Source organism: Cucumis melo, chromosome 11 (genome assembly GCF_025177605.1).
Source record: "Cucumis melo cultivar AY chromosome 11, USDA_Cmelo_AY_1.0, whole genome shotgun sequence".
Lineage (NCBI taxonomy): Eukaryota > Viridiplantae > Streptophyta > Magnoliopsida > Cucurbitales > Cucurbitaceae > Cucumis > Cucumis melo.
In genome coordinates this window covers 1,011,388-1,024,269 of record NC_066867.1, presented here as the reverse complement: position 1 = coordinate 1,024,269, position 12,882 = coordinate 1,011,388, and the positions used below count along the sequence as shown (strand labels likewise).

The 12,882-nt window shown below is 33.7% G+C and overlaps 1 protein-coding gene across 7 annotated transcripts; it reads left to right on the top strand.

Moving 5' to 3' along the window:
• Positions 1-2,464: 2,464 nt before the first annotated feature.
• LOC103497484 (bifunctional 3-dehydroquinate dehydratase/shikimate dehydrogenase, chloroplastic-like) lies at positions 2,465-12,287 on the top strand. Of its 7 annotated transcripts, none has more exons than XM_051079344.1 (13): positions 2,587-2,616; positions 3,134-3,194; positions 6,462-6,524; positions 6,668-6,912; positions 7,248-7,353; positions 7,706-7,924; positions 8,376-8,719; positions 8,901-8,964; positions 9,103-9,208; positions 9,293-9,436; positions 10,372-10,520; positions 11,445-11,607; positions 12,010-12,287. In XM_051079344.1, the coding sequence occupies exons 3-13, from the start codon at positions 6,489-6,491 to the stop codon at positions 12,057-12,059; spliced, it is 1,626 nt and encodes a 541-aa protein (XP_050935301.1). In that variant the 5' UTR covers positions 2,587-2,616; positions 3,134-3,194; positions 6,462-6,488; the 3' UTR covers positions 12,060-12,287. The 7 variants fall into 7 exon arrangements, with proteins under 7 accessions (XP_008457916.2, XP_050935301.1, XP_050935299.1 ...); XM_051079342.1 differs by having other exon boundaries at positions 3,134-6,036; XM_008459694.3 differs by lacking the exon at positions 3,134-3,194 and having other exon boundaries at positions 2,465-2,616.
• The last annotated feature ends 595 nt before the right edge of the window (positions 12,288-12,882 follow it).

Here is a 12,882-nt window from a genome sequence, read left to right as displayed (position 1 = left end):
ACGAATGCTATGATTAATACTTATGACATGTTTATGATGATGTGATGATATGTTCATGTTATGGATAGGGTGTACTGTTATCTTTATCTATTAGAGTCGTATCCACATAGGTGTCCCTCAGGATCACCACATTTTTATGACTGTGTAGTCCGACAGGATCGCCAGTCTAGTATAACATAAACATGATTATGAGTGATTTGACGGGGTCACTCACAGCCCGATTTTCTTAGTGTTTCCTTCGGGTACACTAAAGACCAATTTTTCATAGGTGTTCATTTTGGTTCACCGAAGACTAGATATGTTTCCCCTCGGGATCACAGATTGCACGTGTTCGGAAACGAGCCAATTTAGGGGTACCATTTTACAGGACTCTAATAGGAAGTTAACAGGCATCTAATGGGACTAATAGTGGGTCTCTTACTGAGTATATTTTTATACTCACTCTTTCTTGTTTAAATTTTACAGATAGAGGTAGAGGTAAGGGCAGAGGGATCAAGCTAGCGAATGACAAGAAGTGACCGTGGCGAGCCCTAGGGAACACTTTTGCTTCCGCCTTATTTAAAACTAGATAGGGCCCGAGTTAGAATTTTATTTAAATTTATTTCTACATACGTTTGTTTATGATTTTAATGAGTAATTTGAGGTTTTGTTTTATTTTTTATTTTTAATTTAAGAAATTTTATTTATCTTTTAATTAGTAATGACCTCGACTTAGTATAAGAAGTTGAGTCGTTACACTATGAATGAAAGAAACTTATAGACTTCTATTAGTATTTATCAATGTCACTGATATAGTTTAATTTGTTAAACATCAAAATTTGTCAAACAATAATGAGAATAATAATCAATAGACATTCACGACAAAATCTATTATTGGTTATTAGGGGAACTATGTAATTTGGGAGAGTTGGGTTTGGTAATTAAAAAAAACTCCTATAAATGTATGGTTCGCCAATAATTAGAGATGTAATTTATTAACTTGGTATTCACATCATCTTACATTTCTCACTAGAAAAAAAAATTCAAAATTTTCATATTGTTATCTGGATCAATTTCCAAAATTAACTCTCTTATAATATAAATACCAGTTCAAAGACTTTTAAAGTCAACCAAATGCATTCTTATTTCTTAGAGAGAATCCAATAAATCGACTATAGTTTTTATTCGATGGTAAATTGGTCAAAGAGGGCATAAAATTCATGATAAATATAAACTTAAACTATGGTAAATTAGTCAAAGAGCGCATAAAATTCATGATAAATATAAATTAATATTAAGCAAAATATAAAAATTGAAATGATATTTTTAAGGGCAACTTACATAAATGTAATAAAACTGTAAACTATTTACGGTCCGTGTAACAAAACCCATAAAATTATCAATTTTTTAAATATTTTAGGTTTGCTCTTCCATCTTTCTTTTCTTTCTCGCGATTCGTCTTTGTACTGTTATTTCGTCTTCCCTATCTTCTCCTGCGATTTTGTCTTTCTTTTTTTCTCTTTTTCTTTTCTACGATTTCTTTTTATCATCTTTCTTATTTTTCAATTCTTTATTTATGTCGTTTAATCTTTTCATCGCTTTTCTTCTTTTCTTCTTCATTTTTTTTCGCTTTGATTTCTTTCCATTATCTTTCTACTTTTCCTCTTCTTTTTTTCGCTGCGATTTCTTTCTATCGTCTTTCTTCTTTTTTTTACACGTTTACATTTAGGTAACCAAATCTAAATGACTGTGTACAACAAAAAAGCAAAATCTAAAAGATCGTGTATAAAGAATCTTGAAAAAAAAAATTAGATTGGCGTAGCCAAATGTAAACGATGTTTACTTACGATCGTGTAAAAAAAAATAAAAGATCGTGTATAAAAAATCTTAAAACGATCGTGTAAAAAAAATAAATGATCGTGTACCAAAAGAATTAAAAAAATCGTGTACCAAATTTTTTTTTTTTGAAATAAATCTAAACGATCATGTAATAAAATTAAACGATGAAATTGAAAAGATAAATTGTAGCATATCTAAACGATCACAGTATAAATTATAGTCATATCTAAACGATCGTATATAAATTACAGTCATATCTAAACGATCGCGTATATACTAATCCATATCTAAACAATTGCATATAAATTGTAGCTAAACGATGGCGTATATATTGAACCATATCTAAACGATCGAGTATAAATTGTAGTCATATCTAAACGATTGCGTATCAAACAATAACCAAATCTAAATGATTGCAAATATATTATGCGCGTGTTATTGACGGGACATTTTTTATATTTTACACGGTGAGTCTTTGGGCTTTTTTCATTTTTAAAATTATTGTATAAAGTATAAATATTTGGTCGTATTTTCATATTTTTTAAAAGATCCCTACTTTTAAACCAATAGTTTCTGGATAAGAATTAATTTTTCAAAAAACGTGGGGTTTGAAAAGTTTTCCAACAACCCGCGTGACCTTTAAGCAAAAGAGAGTATGATGATTCCAAACAAGATCAACCATAATTCGCCATTTGGGAAAGTAGGCATCTTCAACACTGCCGCATCTGTTGCTATTGCCATTTATTCATCTCTCTCTCTCTCGCATTCCACTCTTCAGAGCAATTACAAAACCCACTGGTTCTTACTCAATCCTTTTTTCTTTAGTTCTTCTCTTTTCCTTCTGTTTATCGTCTGCTTTTCTTTTTAGCTCAGCATGCACACTAATTTACTAGCTTCTTATTAATTTTCCCCAATTTTGTACTTTTTGAGGCTACCCCATTTCTTAAATTGCATTATTTCATGTTTTTCTTTTCTGGGTTTTAGCATTTAACTGCCAAACTGAAACAGTGTAGTGTTTAAGTTTATGGGGTTATTGTTAGTAATTTAAATGTGAAGATTTTTTTCCTTTTTGTTAGCTTGTTGTACTTTTGAAGTTAATGTTTTATATATCTCTCTCTCTCTCTCTCTCTAAGTCATTGTAATTGCGGTAAATTGGACTCTAACTTCTGGAAGTTCATAATGTCATGTTTGTTCGAGGTATAGTGATAGTTTTGGATTAAAGGACAGTTTGGGTTAAACTCTATATGCGATTTTAAAGTAATTTTCAAGCCCCTAATTTAATACTGAATGTTGAAGATTTAACATTGGGATTTAGGATTGGACTGAGGTTTTCGTTTGCTCCAAGATAATTATTTTGTTGTTGGCAATCAGTTGAGGTAAGTAACTCAACTATTGGAATGCCTTAGAGGTAGCTTGGTAACTATTTGATGATGTTTTCTAGGCTTTGCCAAATAGATTTTATATGATATATATGTGTGTGGTGATTGAAGATATTTTCTTATGTGATGACTGTATGAACACTGACCCAAATAAATAATCATCCAATAGAAATATTTGAAAGGAAATAAAAACTTATTGGAAGATTTTTTTGTGTGTATTCAACTCACACTTGGATGATTTAAATTACAACATTTCAATCCTAAATAGGATTGTCAGGAGCGTAACTCATACTACAATTAAACACAACAATTTAAATCATACATTTAACTAAAGTGAAACTCTTCCTAAATTAACTTTAACTCTCACATTCTTTAATTTTTGAACTCTCATAACTCTAACATTTTTAACTTCCATCATTTTCTAATTTCATAAATTAAATCACATATAACTTATTTATTTAAAAAATGTTATGTTCATGAATCATTTGATGTCTTAACTTGACCAGAATGTTACGTGGTTTTTGTGGAACTTCATGGACATGTATGTTGCATAAAAGCCACAAATTTAGAGATGACTTTCCTCCTTCCTTTCCTGAAAGTGATGCGTTATTATGAAGTTTGATTGAAGTGTAAGAAGTTGTTTGATTGTGTTTGTCATGAATTTAGAGACGACTTAATCATCATGGAGAATTACACCCCGAAAGCCGGCTATTGGGGTGGTAAGTGGAAGAGCCAAGCCACTTAAGTACCACATTGGTCATCCCATTCTAACTAATGAGACAAAGGCATCCCATACTACCTCGATTCCTAACAGTCTAGTAGTTCTAAGTACATGAATCGATGTGTTAAATTTTTGTGTGTATGAAATTGATGCATACCCATGCATGTTCAATAGCTCTATTTGGGTTGAAGATTAACAAGATTTATGGGGCTCAATTGTAATGAGGAGAAGCTTTGGAGGTGAGTGGATTTGGTGGGTTGTGAAGTTGGCTCCTTTCCCTTCTTTCTACCTTGGTCTCCCTCTAGGAAGTAATCTCAAGCCATTTTCTCTTGGAATCACGTTGTGGACAAAGTTAGGAAAAGATTGGTCCCTATGAAAAAGGATTCTTCTCCAAAGTTGGTAGCCTTACTCTGAGTCTTGCGCCTTGTACTCCATCTGCTAGAAATCTAAGGTTTGTGATCATTTAATACTGATGATGGTTCTTGTGAGATGAAGGGGTTATTGATAGTGTATTGTGGGAGGTTGGTAAATCTATCCCCATTTACTAAACAATCGTTTATGATGCGTGGATCTGGAAATTCTCTCGTGATTTTGTAGCTCATGATGGTATCGGTGAGTGTTGCTTTGCTGCTGCTATCTCATTGATGTAGCCTTTTACTATCACTTGTAAATGGGCAATCAAATGAAATTTATACTATATTGATCAATGCTACCTATATTACTAAGTAGTTCAAGTGGCAAAACCGGGTCGATCCGCAAGGAGGCACGGAGATTTGTTTCTCAAAGTTAATCATTTAGGTAAAGTGATAAATGGGAGGGGGGACTTTGGTGTGGTTTGAGATCCAAGTGAATAAAGTGGAAGAAAATAAAGATAAAAGTGCAATCAAATGGAACGTTCTGACTTAAAGGAATCGTCCAATGTAATTTTGATCATCGAGTTATCAATGTACAATTTTTAACTTCTTACCTATGTCTAGACCAATTGATTAGAAAAGCTAACAAATGATCCTAAATATCAATTAGCCAATTTAGTTAGATGAAAAAGATCATAATCAATTTAACTAACTGCATTATGCTTTAGGGATTATACTAGGATAAGTTTCTAGTAGGAAAAGCCTACTTAGAAATGTAATCGGTTTTCTCTAGGTCAATAGAATAATGTTCTTTATTATCGACCACAAATCACAAGACTGTCTAATTTATTACTTCTTGAAGGTTAACATACAATATATGTCACATACACATTGTATGTCACATACACATATTACACGTTAATCTAAAGCATTGAATTGTACAATCAATAACAAGAAAATATAATCCATAAATTAAGAGTAAAATCTATAGACAAAAAACAACAATCATACTATCAAAATACTTTAAAAAATACAATGGATTCCTCCGAAATCCTCAAAACAAAGATATTTACCTTTCCATGGTTGTGGAAAAAGATAAGATGCTTTCACTTAACGTCACCGAAGCTGCTGAAGCTTTTGGAGTGTTGAGAGGTTGACAAATGTCTAAGGAACGAGGTTTGTCTTCTTTTTGTATGGAAACTGATGCTTAAGTTGTGGTTCATAAAATCCACAGTTTTAATTTAACTCATCGTCAATTTGGTGCTATTTATGCTGAAATTGTTGAACTATGTAGACTAATGTTGTGAGCTTCTCTTTTGCGAAAAGGAAGTGCAATAAGGTGGCCCGTAACTTAGCGGCTTATGCGTTGTCTTCGGGTTTCTCTTGTTTTTGGATTCATGATTTCCCCGATGCAGTTTGATTGTAGCTACTGAACTGCATTTGTAAAGATCTCTTTGATTTGTTTGTTCATTTTTTTTTCTTTTCTGTAGAAAATGACAAATATTTAGAGTTTTTTAAAATGGGTTTTTCTGTTGAAAAGAGGGGAAAAGGTGAGAGAGAGAGAGAGAGAGAGAGGGAGCGACCAAAAAGAAAATCTCAGAGAGAAAAGAGGCAGCCGACGAGTTTCCGACGGGCATACGGTTGACGGCGACCAGCGGCTTGTCGACGGAGTATACACTGTACCGAAGTTCTTTCGACGTCAGCGGCGGCGGTCTTGACCGTGGTTTAGCCGCGGGCAGAAGCTTGACAACAGATTTCGAGCGTGGTAGGTAGCCGTGTGTGTTTTGTGTTCTGCAGTCGGTTTTGTGCTAGTTTGCAGTAGGTTGGTCGGTCTCGGGTCAGAGGAGGTGGTTTCCAGTGGGTTTTGGTCCCGGTATCGGAGGCAGCAGCCGGCAGGTGGTCTCTCAGTTTCTTGGTGTTTGATCGACGGTATAGTTGGCTTCGGCGTGATAAATTATAGATAGATTGTCGTTATCTTGTTGACATCGTGATTTTACTCTTAATAAAATTTCTTCAAGCTGTTCTGAAAGTAGATGCAGACCAAATTGGTAGAATCCACTGTATATTTTTGTGTCATTTGTTTTTTTCCGCTTTGTGTTTCTGCTGGCATTTGCCCTCTGGGTTTGGTATTGAGTTTTCTGATTCAGTGCAGAAATTTCTAACAATTTTTAATATTTTTGACTCTTTCAGCTTGATTAATCAACTGCCGTCTCAGTCATGGACAACAGAGAAACGGAGAGAAATGCGCCACTAGTATGTCTTCCTATAATGACTGTTATTATTAACTTTTTGCAGTTTCTCAAATATGTCATCATTATGAAGTTTGATTATGCTTGTAGCGACTTGATTGCATATGTAAGAATCTGTTTCATTTTCATCTCTCTTCCTTTGTCCAGCTTGATTCATCAGCTACTGCCCTTTTGGATCTGGAAAATACAGAAATAAAGAGAAATTCATCACTAGTATGTGTTCCCCTAATGGCTGATTCGGCTGATTTGATAATTGCTGGTGCATGTAAGGCGAAAACTAGTGGTGCGGATCTTGTGGAGATTCGATTGGATAGTTTGAAGATTTTCAACCCACAAACAGACCTGGGGACTCTTGTAAAAGAATGTCCATTGCCTACTTTATTTACTTACAGGTTTCCACTGGAATCTATCTTTGGACAAACTGTACCCGTTAATCTCAAGTCTCCATAAGTTAAAGCCCAAAGCAATAATAGACTAGGCTTCTGACTAGAACCCTTAATCCTATTGCCTGATATACACTCAAATGGATGAGGTTTATACTCTCACAATAGTACTCCACCCCTGGCAGAGAATTGGGCTCCATGTGAAAACGCCCTAACGATTTCACTAAATGAGTCTCATTCTGCAATTTTTATACATGTTTCTTATAGAGTAATTCTTGTTTTAAAATTTTTATATTTTTTTTAGCTCAAGTGTGTAGTTTAATTAATTAATTAATGTTTTCTAGACCTAAGTGGGAAGGTGGCCAGTATGATGGTGATGAAAATGAACGGCTTGAGGTACTTCGATTAGCCATGGAGTTGGGAGCTGATTATGTTGATGTAGAACTTCAGGTAAATTTTCTACTTCTAAAATCTATATATTTCTTTTAATGCAACCGCCATTTTGTTCATACTTGTTTGGCTAAATTATGCTTTTGTTCTAACTGAAAGCAGTTTAAGCAGTTCCAACAATCTGGGATAAAAAAGAAAAAAGGAGAACTGTTCATGAAATCAATATTCTTTGTTGAACTTTTTTCATGATTTCCTTCAAAGAACTCTGACAATTTTGAAATAACTAGCTACTTCAATAACAGAGTTTTATATATATTGTTGAGAATATCTTTTATCTTTCCTTCTCTGATTTTTATACATTGTTTTCTTAGATGGTGAAGGAGTAGTTTTGTTTTCCACTCTCTTATTATAGGTTGCTCGTGGATTCATTGATTCCATTCGTGGAAAGAAGCCAGAAAAGTGCAAAGTTATTGTTTCTTCTCACAATTATCAAAAAACTCCATCTCTAGATGATCTTAGTAAGCTTGTCGCAAGAATTCAAGAAAGTGGAGCTGATATTGTGAAGATTGCAACGACTGCCCTGGATATCACTGATGTATCCCGAGTTTTTCACATAATTGTCCATTCACAAGTAAGCACCATATCCTCGAGTTTAATGCATTGAATGCCAAATCATGCCATTCCTATTTGTTTACATGGTGAAAGTTACACAATGCTGATAGCTTTTCTTATATCCTATCAACTGGAAGTCGAGGGTTTGCAAATTATTTCTAAAAGGAAGTAATGTAGCAGTTAAGTAACCTAAGTTGGAAACTTCATTTTCTTGGTGATCTAGTTGAAGTCCTGTCATTCTTACCTCCTAAGACCCGTATTTTAGACAACAATTGTTGCAGTATGCAAACATTGAAAGTATTTGTTTGTTGTTATTTTGCTTTAGGTAATGAACTAATTATTTTTTGAGAGGACAAACTGGCCAGTCTTATACTATCAAACTGACTTTTACACTTTCAGAAGCCATAATTATAGGATAAGTTCCCTGTATGTTGTTAAGGTAATGTTCACTATAGCACGTTTGATTTCAGGTTCCATTAATAGGGCTTGTAATGGGAGAAAGGGGCTTGATTTCACGGATACTTTGTGCTAAATTTGGTGGGTATCTTACTTTTGCTACCGTGGCCGGAATTGTTTCAGCTCCTGGGCAACCAACAATTCAAGACCTTTTAACATTATACAATTTCAGACAGATAGGGCCTGACACAAAAGTTTATGGAATTATTGGAAAGCCAGTGGGCCACAGCAAATCTCCCATGTTATTCAATGAGGCATTCAAGTCGATAGGTTTCAATGGGGTTTATGTGCATTACTTGGTGGATGACATAGTAAACTTTCTCCAAACTTACTCATCCTCAGACTTTGCTGGATTCAGGTTCAATGATATAGTACATTTGGAATTAAATCTTCTCGTGTCCTGTTTCAATGAAAAAAATTAAATCTTTTTATTGCCTCTCCTATTCAATGCAGTAAACTCTTAATATCTTATTCAATGCAGTTTTTACAATTTATAAATTTATCCAGTATGAATTTGTTTTCTAATAATTGAAATTCAGCTGTACCATTCCCCATAAAGAGGCTGCAGCAAAGTTCTGTGATGAGGTTGATCCAGTGGCAAAGGTAATTGAGTTATTATGATGATGCAGAAAATGAAATTATCTTGCTTCATTGGTTTTGCTGGAGAAATCAGAGTTTGGCTGGGTGTCTATTTTCTCCAGTTATGTGTGTAACCGGTGTACGTTTTGTTCAATGCATTAGTCAATTGGTGCTGTTAATTGCATTGTAAGAAGACATGATGGGAAATATTGCGGTTATAACACGGATTATGTCGGTGCCATTTCTGCTATTGAGGAAAAACTACAAGGTGTGTATAGTTTGCTTCACCATATTCTCAAGTTTCATGTACAGTGATCTTTCCCCATCTTTTGATAAATTCCTCATTTTACAGGTGACTACACTGGCAGCCGTCTATCTGGCTCACCTTTATTTGGCAGGCTATTCGTGGTCATTGGTGCTGGTGGTGCAGGCAAGGCACTTGCTTATGGTGCGAAAGAGAAAGGAGCTAAAGTTGTGATCGCCAATCGTACATATGGTTAGCATATATCTTTCATACTGTTGAAAATAGTACGTCTCTCTTGATAATCACTTGTTCCTTAGCCGTAATGTCATTTCTTCTAAAAGTTTTCTAGATTTTTTTTATCTGTTTCATGGATCTCCTTGTAATATTTCTCAAGATATCGATATTGCATTGTTGAAAATAAAGTTATTGGCATAATTTAGAGGATTCTTTTAGCAAGCTCTTATTAAACCAAAAGCTAGTCAAAGGAAGAGGTATAAAACTTTGTTAGGGTGAGTTTGGAATGACTACGGAACGGAAACAAGTACACAACTCTTCTTCGCTGAAGTGATGCTCCTAAAAACATTTGTAATATTTTTTCATATATCTTGACTTTTTAAAATCACTTTTAATTATGTAACCATATGTTGGTAAAATTTTGAAATATGTTTTTAATAGGTTACGGGTTCTCTTTGCCTTTCTAAAGCCATCTTACGTGAGCAAGTTCAGATGCCTTTTGGCAACCTCTTTTTGAACAATATACAAGGAAGGAGATTTTGGGTACATGCTTTATGCCAGTTGGGCTATGCTCCTGTTTTTGAAGTATCTTTTTCATCTACATTTTATGAAGAAAGCTAATTAAATAACATCTAAAAGCACTGTAAATGATTTTCATCTGTTTTTGAGATTTCTGAAAAGATTTTTGATTATTGAAGATTCAAAAAAGTGGTTAAGAGCACATTTTACTACTATTTAAACTTTAGCCAAGCAGTCTTAAAGGCATGCCAAACACTCTTGTGTAATTTTGAGATTGAGTCTTTCGAAGAACATTTCACGTCTTGGTTTCTGGTAGTTTTGAAACCATTAATATCAGTTTATCAATTTTATGATGCTCATAGTACCTAATTACTATTGTTCTTTTTGTACTCTCCTGTTGCAATTTTTGACATTTTCCCGCCTTGTGCTTCAAGAACGAGCAAAAGAACTCGCAGATACCGTTGGAGGTGATGCAATCACTCTTGCTGATTTGAATAATTTCCATCCGGAGAATAATATGATTCTGGCAAACACAACATCCATAGGAATGCAACCAAAAGTTGAGGAAACACCAATTGCTAAGGTTTGTGACCACCAACGATGTGTGTGTATTTATTATAGATTTCTATTTATTCTATTGGAAGCATAGATCAATCTTACTAAAGTTGGAGGCTAGGTGCTTAGATTATTTATTCAGCCTGTTAATGCATTTTCTTGATTTCTCTAATTACAACCGGTTGATCTCTACTGGTATCTATTCGAACAGTAAGAAATCATCTATAGCATAGGGTGGTTACTGGTTTTTGTTAGTAATGCAAATGAGAAAATCAACTTGTATCTGACTGAACTGTAAGCACTGTTTTCGAGATGACCCAAGATGTGCCCTCGAGGCAAGGGTGATCTGGCCTTGGGCTATTGTGCCTTGGACAGGACCTTAGACTAGGTGCTTGCTTGACCACGCCTTTTGTTGCCATGTTGCACCTTCACCTTATGTGAAGATGTGAATGCGAGCTTCTATCTTTTTTTTGGTTTTGTTAATATTTCACAATGAGTGAGAAAGAGAAGAGTCGAGAGGAGAAAATGATAATACAAAAAGAAGAGTCGGATGGCTAGGAAGAAAAAGAAAACGAAGAAGAATGAGAAAGAAGGTATACAGAAGAGAAGTAGAAGAAAAAGAAAAAAAAGAAAAAAGTAACAGTACTAAGAAGTAAGAAGAGTCAGGAAGATTGAGGGGAAAAAAGAAGAAAAGTCTTAAGTTATGGTAAGTACCATTTTTCAATTAATATTTTAATCTTTATGCTACGTGTTGGATGGGCAATATTAAACTGTCTTTTGTTTAGTGTAAGTAGAATAGGACGATTCAAACTACAAACTTCTTGATTACAAACACATCCTTATGTCAATTGAACTAAGTCATTTTGACATATTGGGCAAAGTACTCGACGAAAAATGATTGTATTGATTAATAATCTAAGCTTTAGTTAATTTCTTCTTGTTTGTTTTCCAGCATGCTCTACGATATTATTCACTGGTGTTCGATGCTGTTTACACCCCGGTGATGACGAGACTCTTGAAGGATGCTGAAGCATCTGGAGCCAAGATCGTCACTGGTTTGGAGATGTTTGTTGGACAGGCATACGAACAATACGAGAGGTTCACTGGGATGCCTGGTAAGTTTCAAAAATCTTTTTGGTCTTATTATATATTCTTTCTAATAAAACACAATCTCTTTATAAATTCAAATATTGTTTTTGGTTATTGAAATTCTGAAACTTGTTTAGATGTGAACTCGAGAATGCATTGAAGTGATATTAGGTTTATGGTTGAGATGGGTATTGAAGTAACAATTATGACTAAAATGATTAACCTTTTCCAAAGTTCAAAGACTTAGAATACACATTTTGAAAGTTTCAAACCAACAATGTCCATATATAATGAACCCTTGAAAAATTAAAACACTAAAGTGGGGAAAAAAAGTAAAAGTTCACATATGAGATTTCAACTTTATTATTATTGTTATTCAATTTATTTCTACAATATATTTAATATTTGTTTGTTACTGTTACTTGCAGCACCAAAAGAACTCTTCAGGAAGATAGTGGGAATGGACTCCAAAATTTAGGCTGATGTGTAGTGTGGCTGATTTTATTTTCTTGGTATTCGCTAATGCAAACTCTTCATTCAATAAGGGAGGATTTGTTTTCTTAATGAGGGCAACAATACATACAAATTAGATCCTCCCTCTTGATGATTCACATTTATGATAAAATGTATTGATGTTGATTTGCACTTCCACAAGTTAATTTTTGTTGTAATTTTATGGAATTAGATGTAATAATTTTTTTTTTTTTTTATAATCTTTGTATGGAATAATGATTAAATTTCAAGAATCCCATCATCCTTATTGAACTTTGTTTTAGAAATAAGTTCTATGGTCCACTACTATCAGCTTAACCATAATTTTTTTTTTTCGTTTTTTCTTCTTTTTGTTTTGACAAATTTGTTTATGTTATTATATCATACCATAGTTCAAATCTAAAATTCTCACAGTTATGTGTGTTATGGCCCGGTTGGACGTCAATTCAACTTAAGTTGGTATAAACAATTTTTACTATTAAAGTTAACTTTTTACAATTATCGAGAAATTTCATCACATTACTTTAGAACTCAAACAAATTTAGGTGTAATTAGCTTAATCGATTGAAAGATGTACATTTGTATTTGGTCATTTTTCTTCGATTTTGAAAGGGTACCATTGATCATCGAAGTAGATGTAAATATAGCAATATTCTAAATATATAGCAAAATATCAAATAACGGATAGATTTTGTTGTATTTATAATTTATTCAAAATATATTTAACTTGTTGATTTGAATTTTGTGTATATTTTAATAGATTGTTCCCAAGATAAAAACGAAATGAATGGGAAAACAAGGAACGTGAT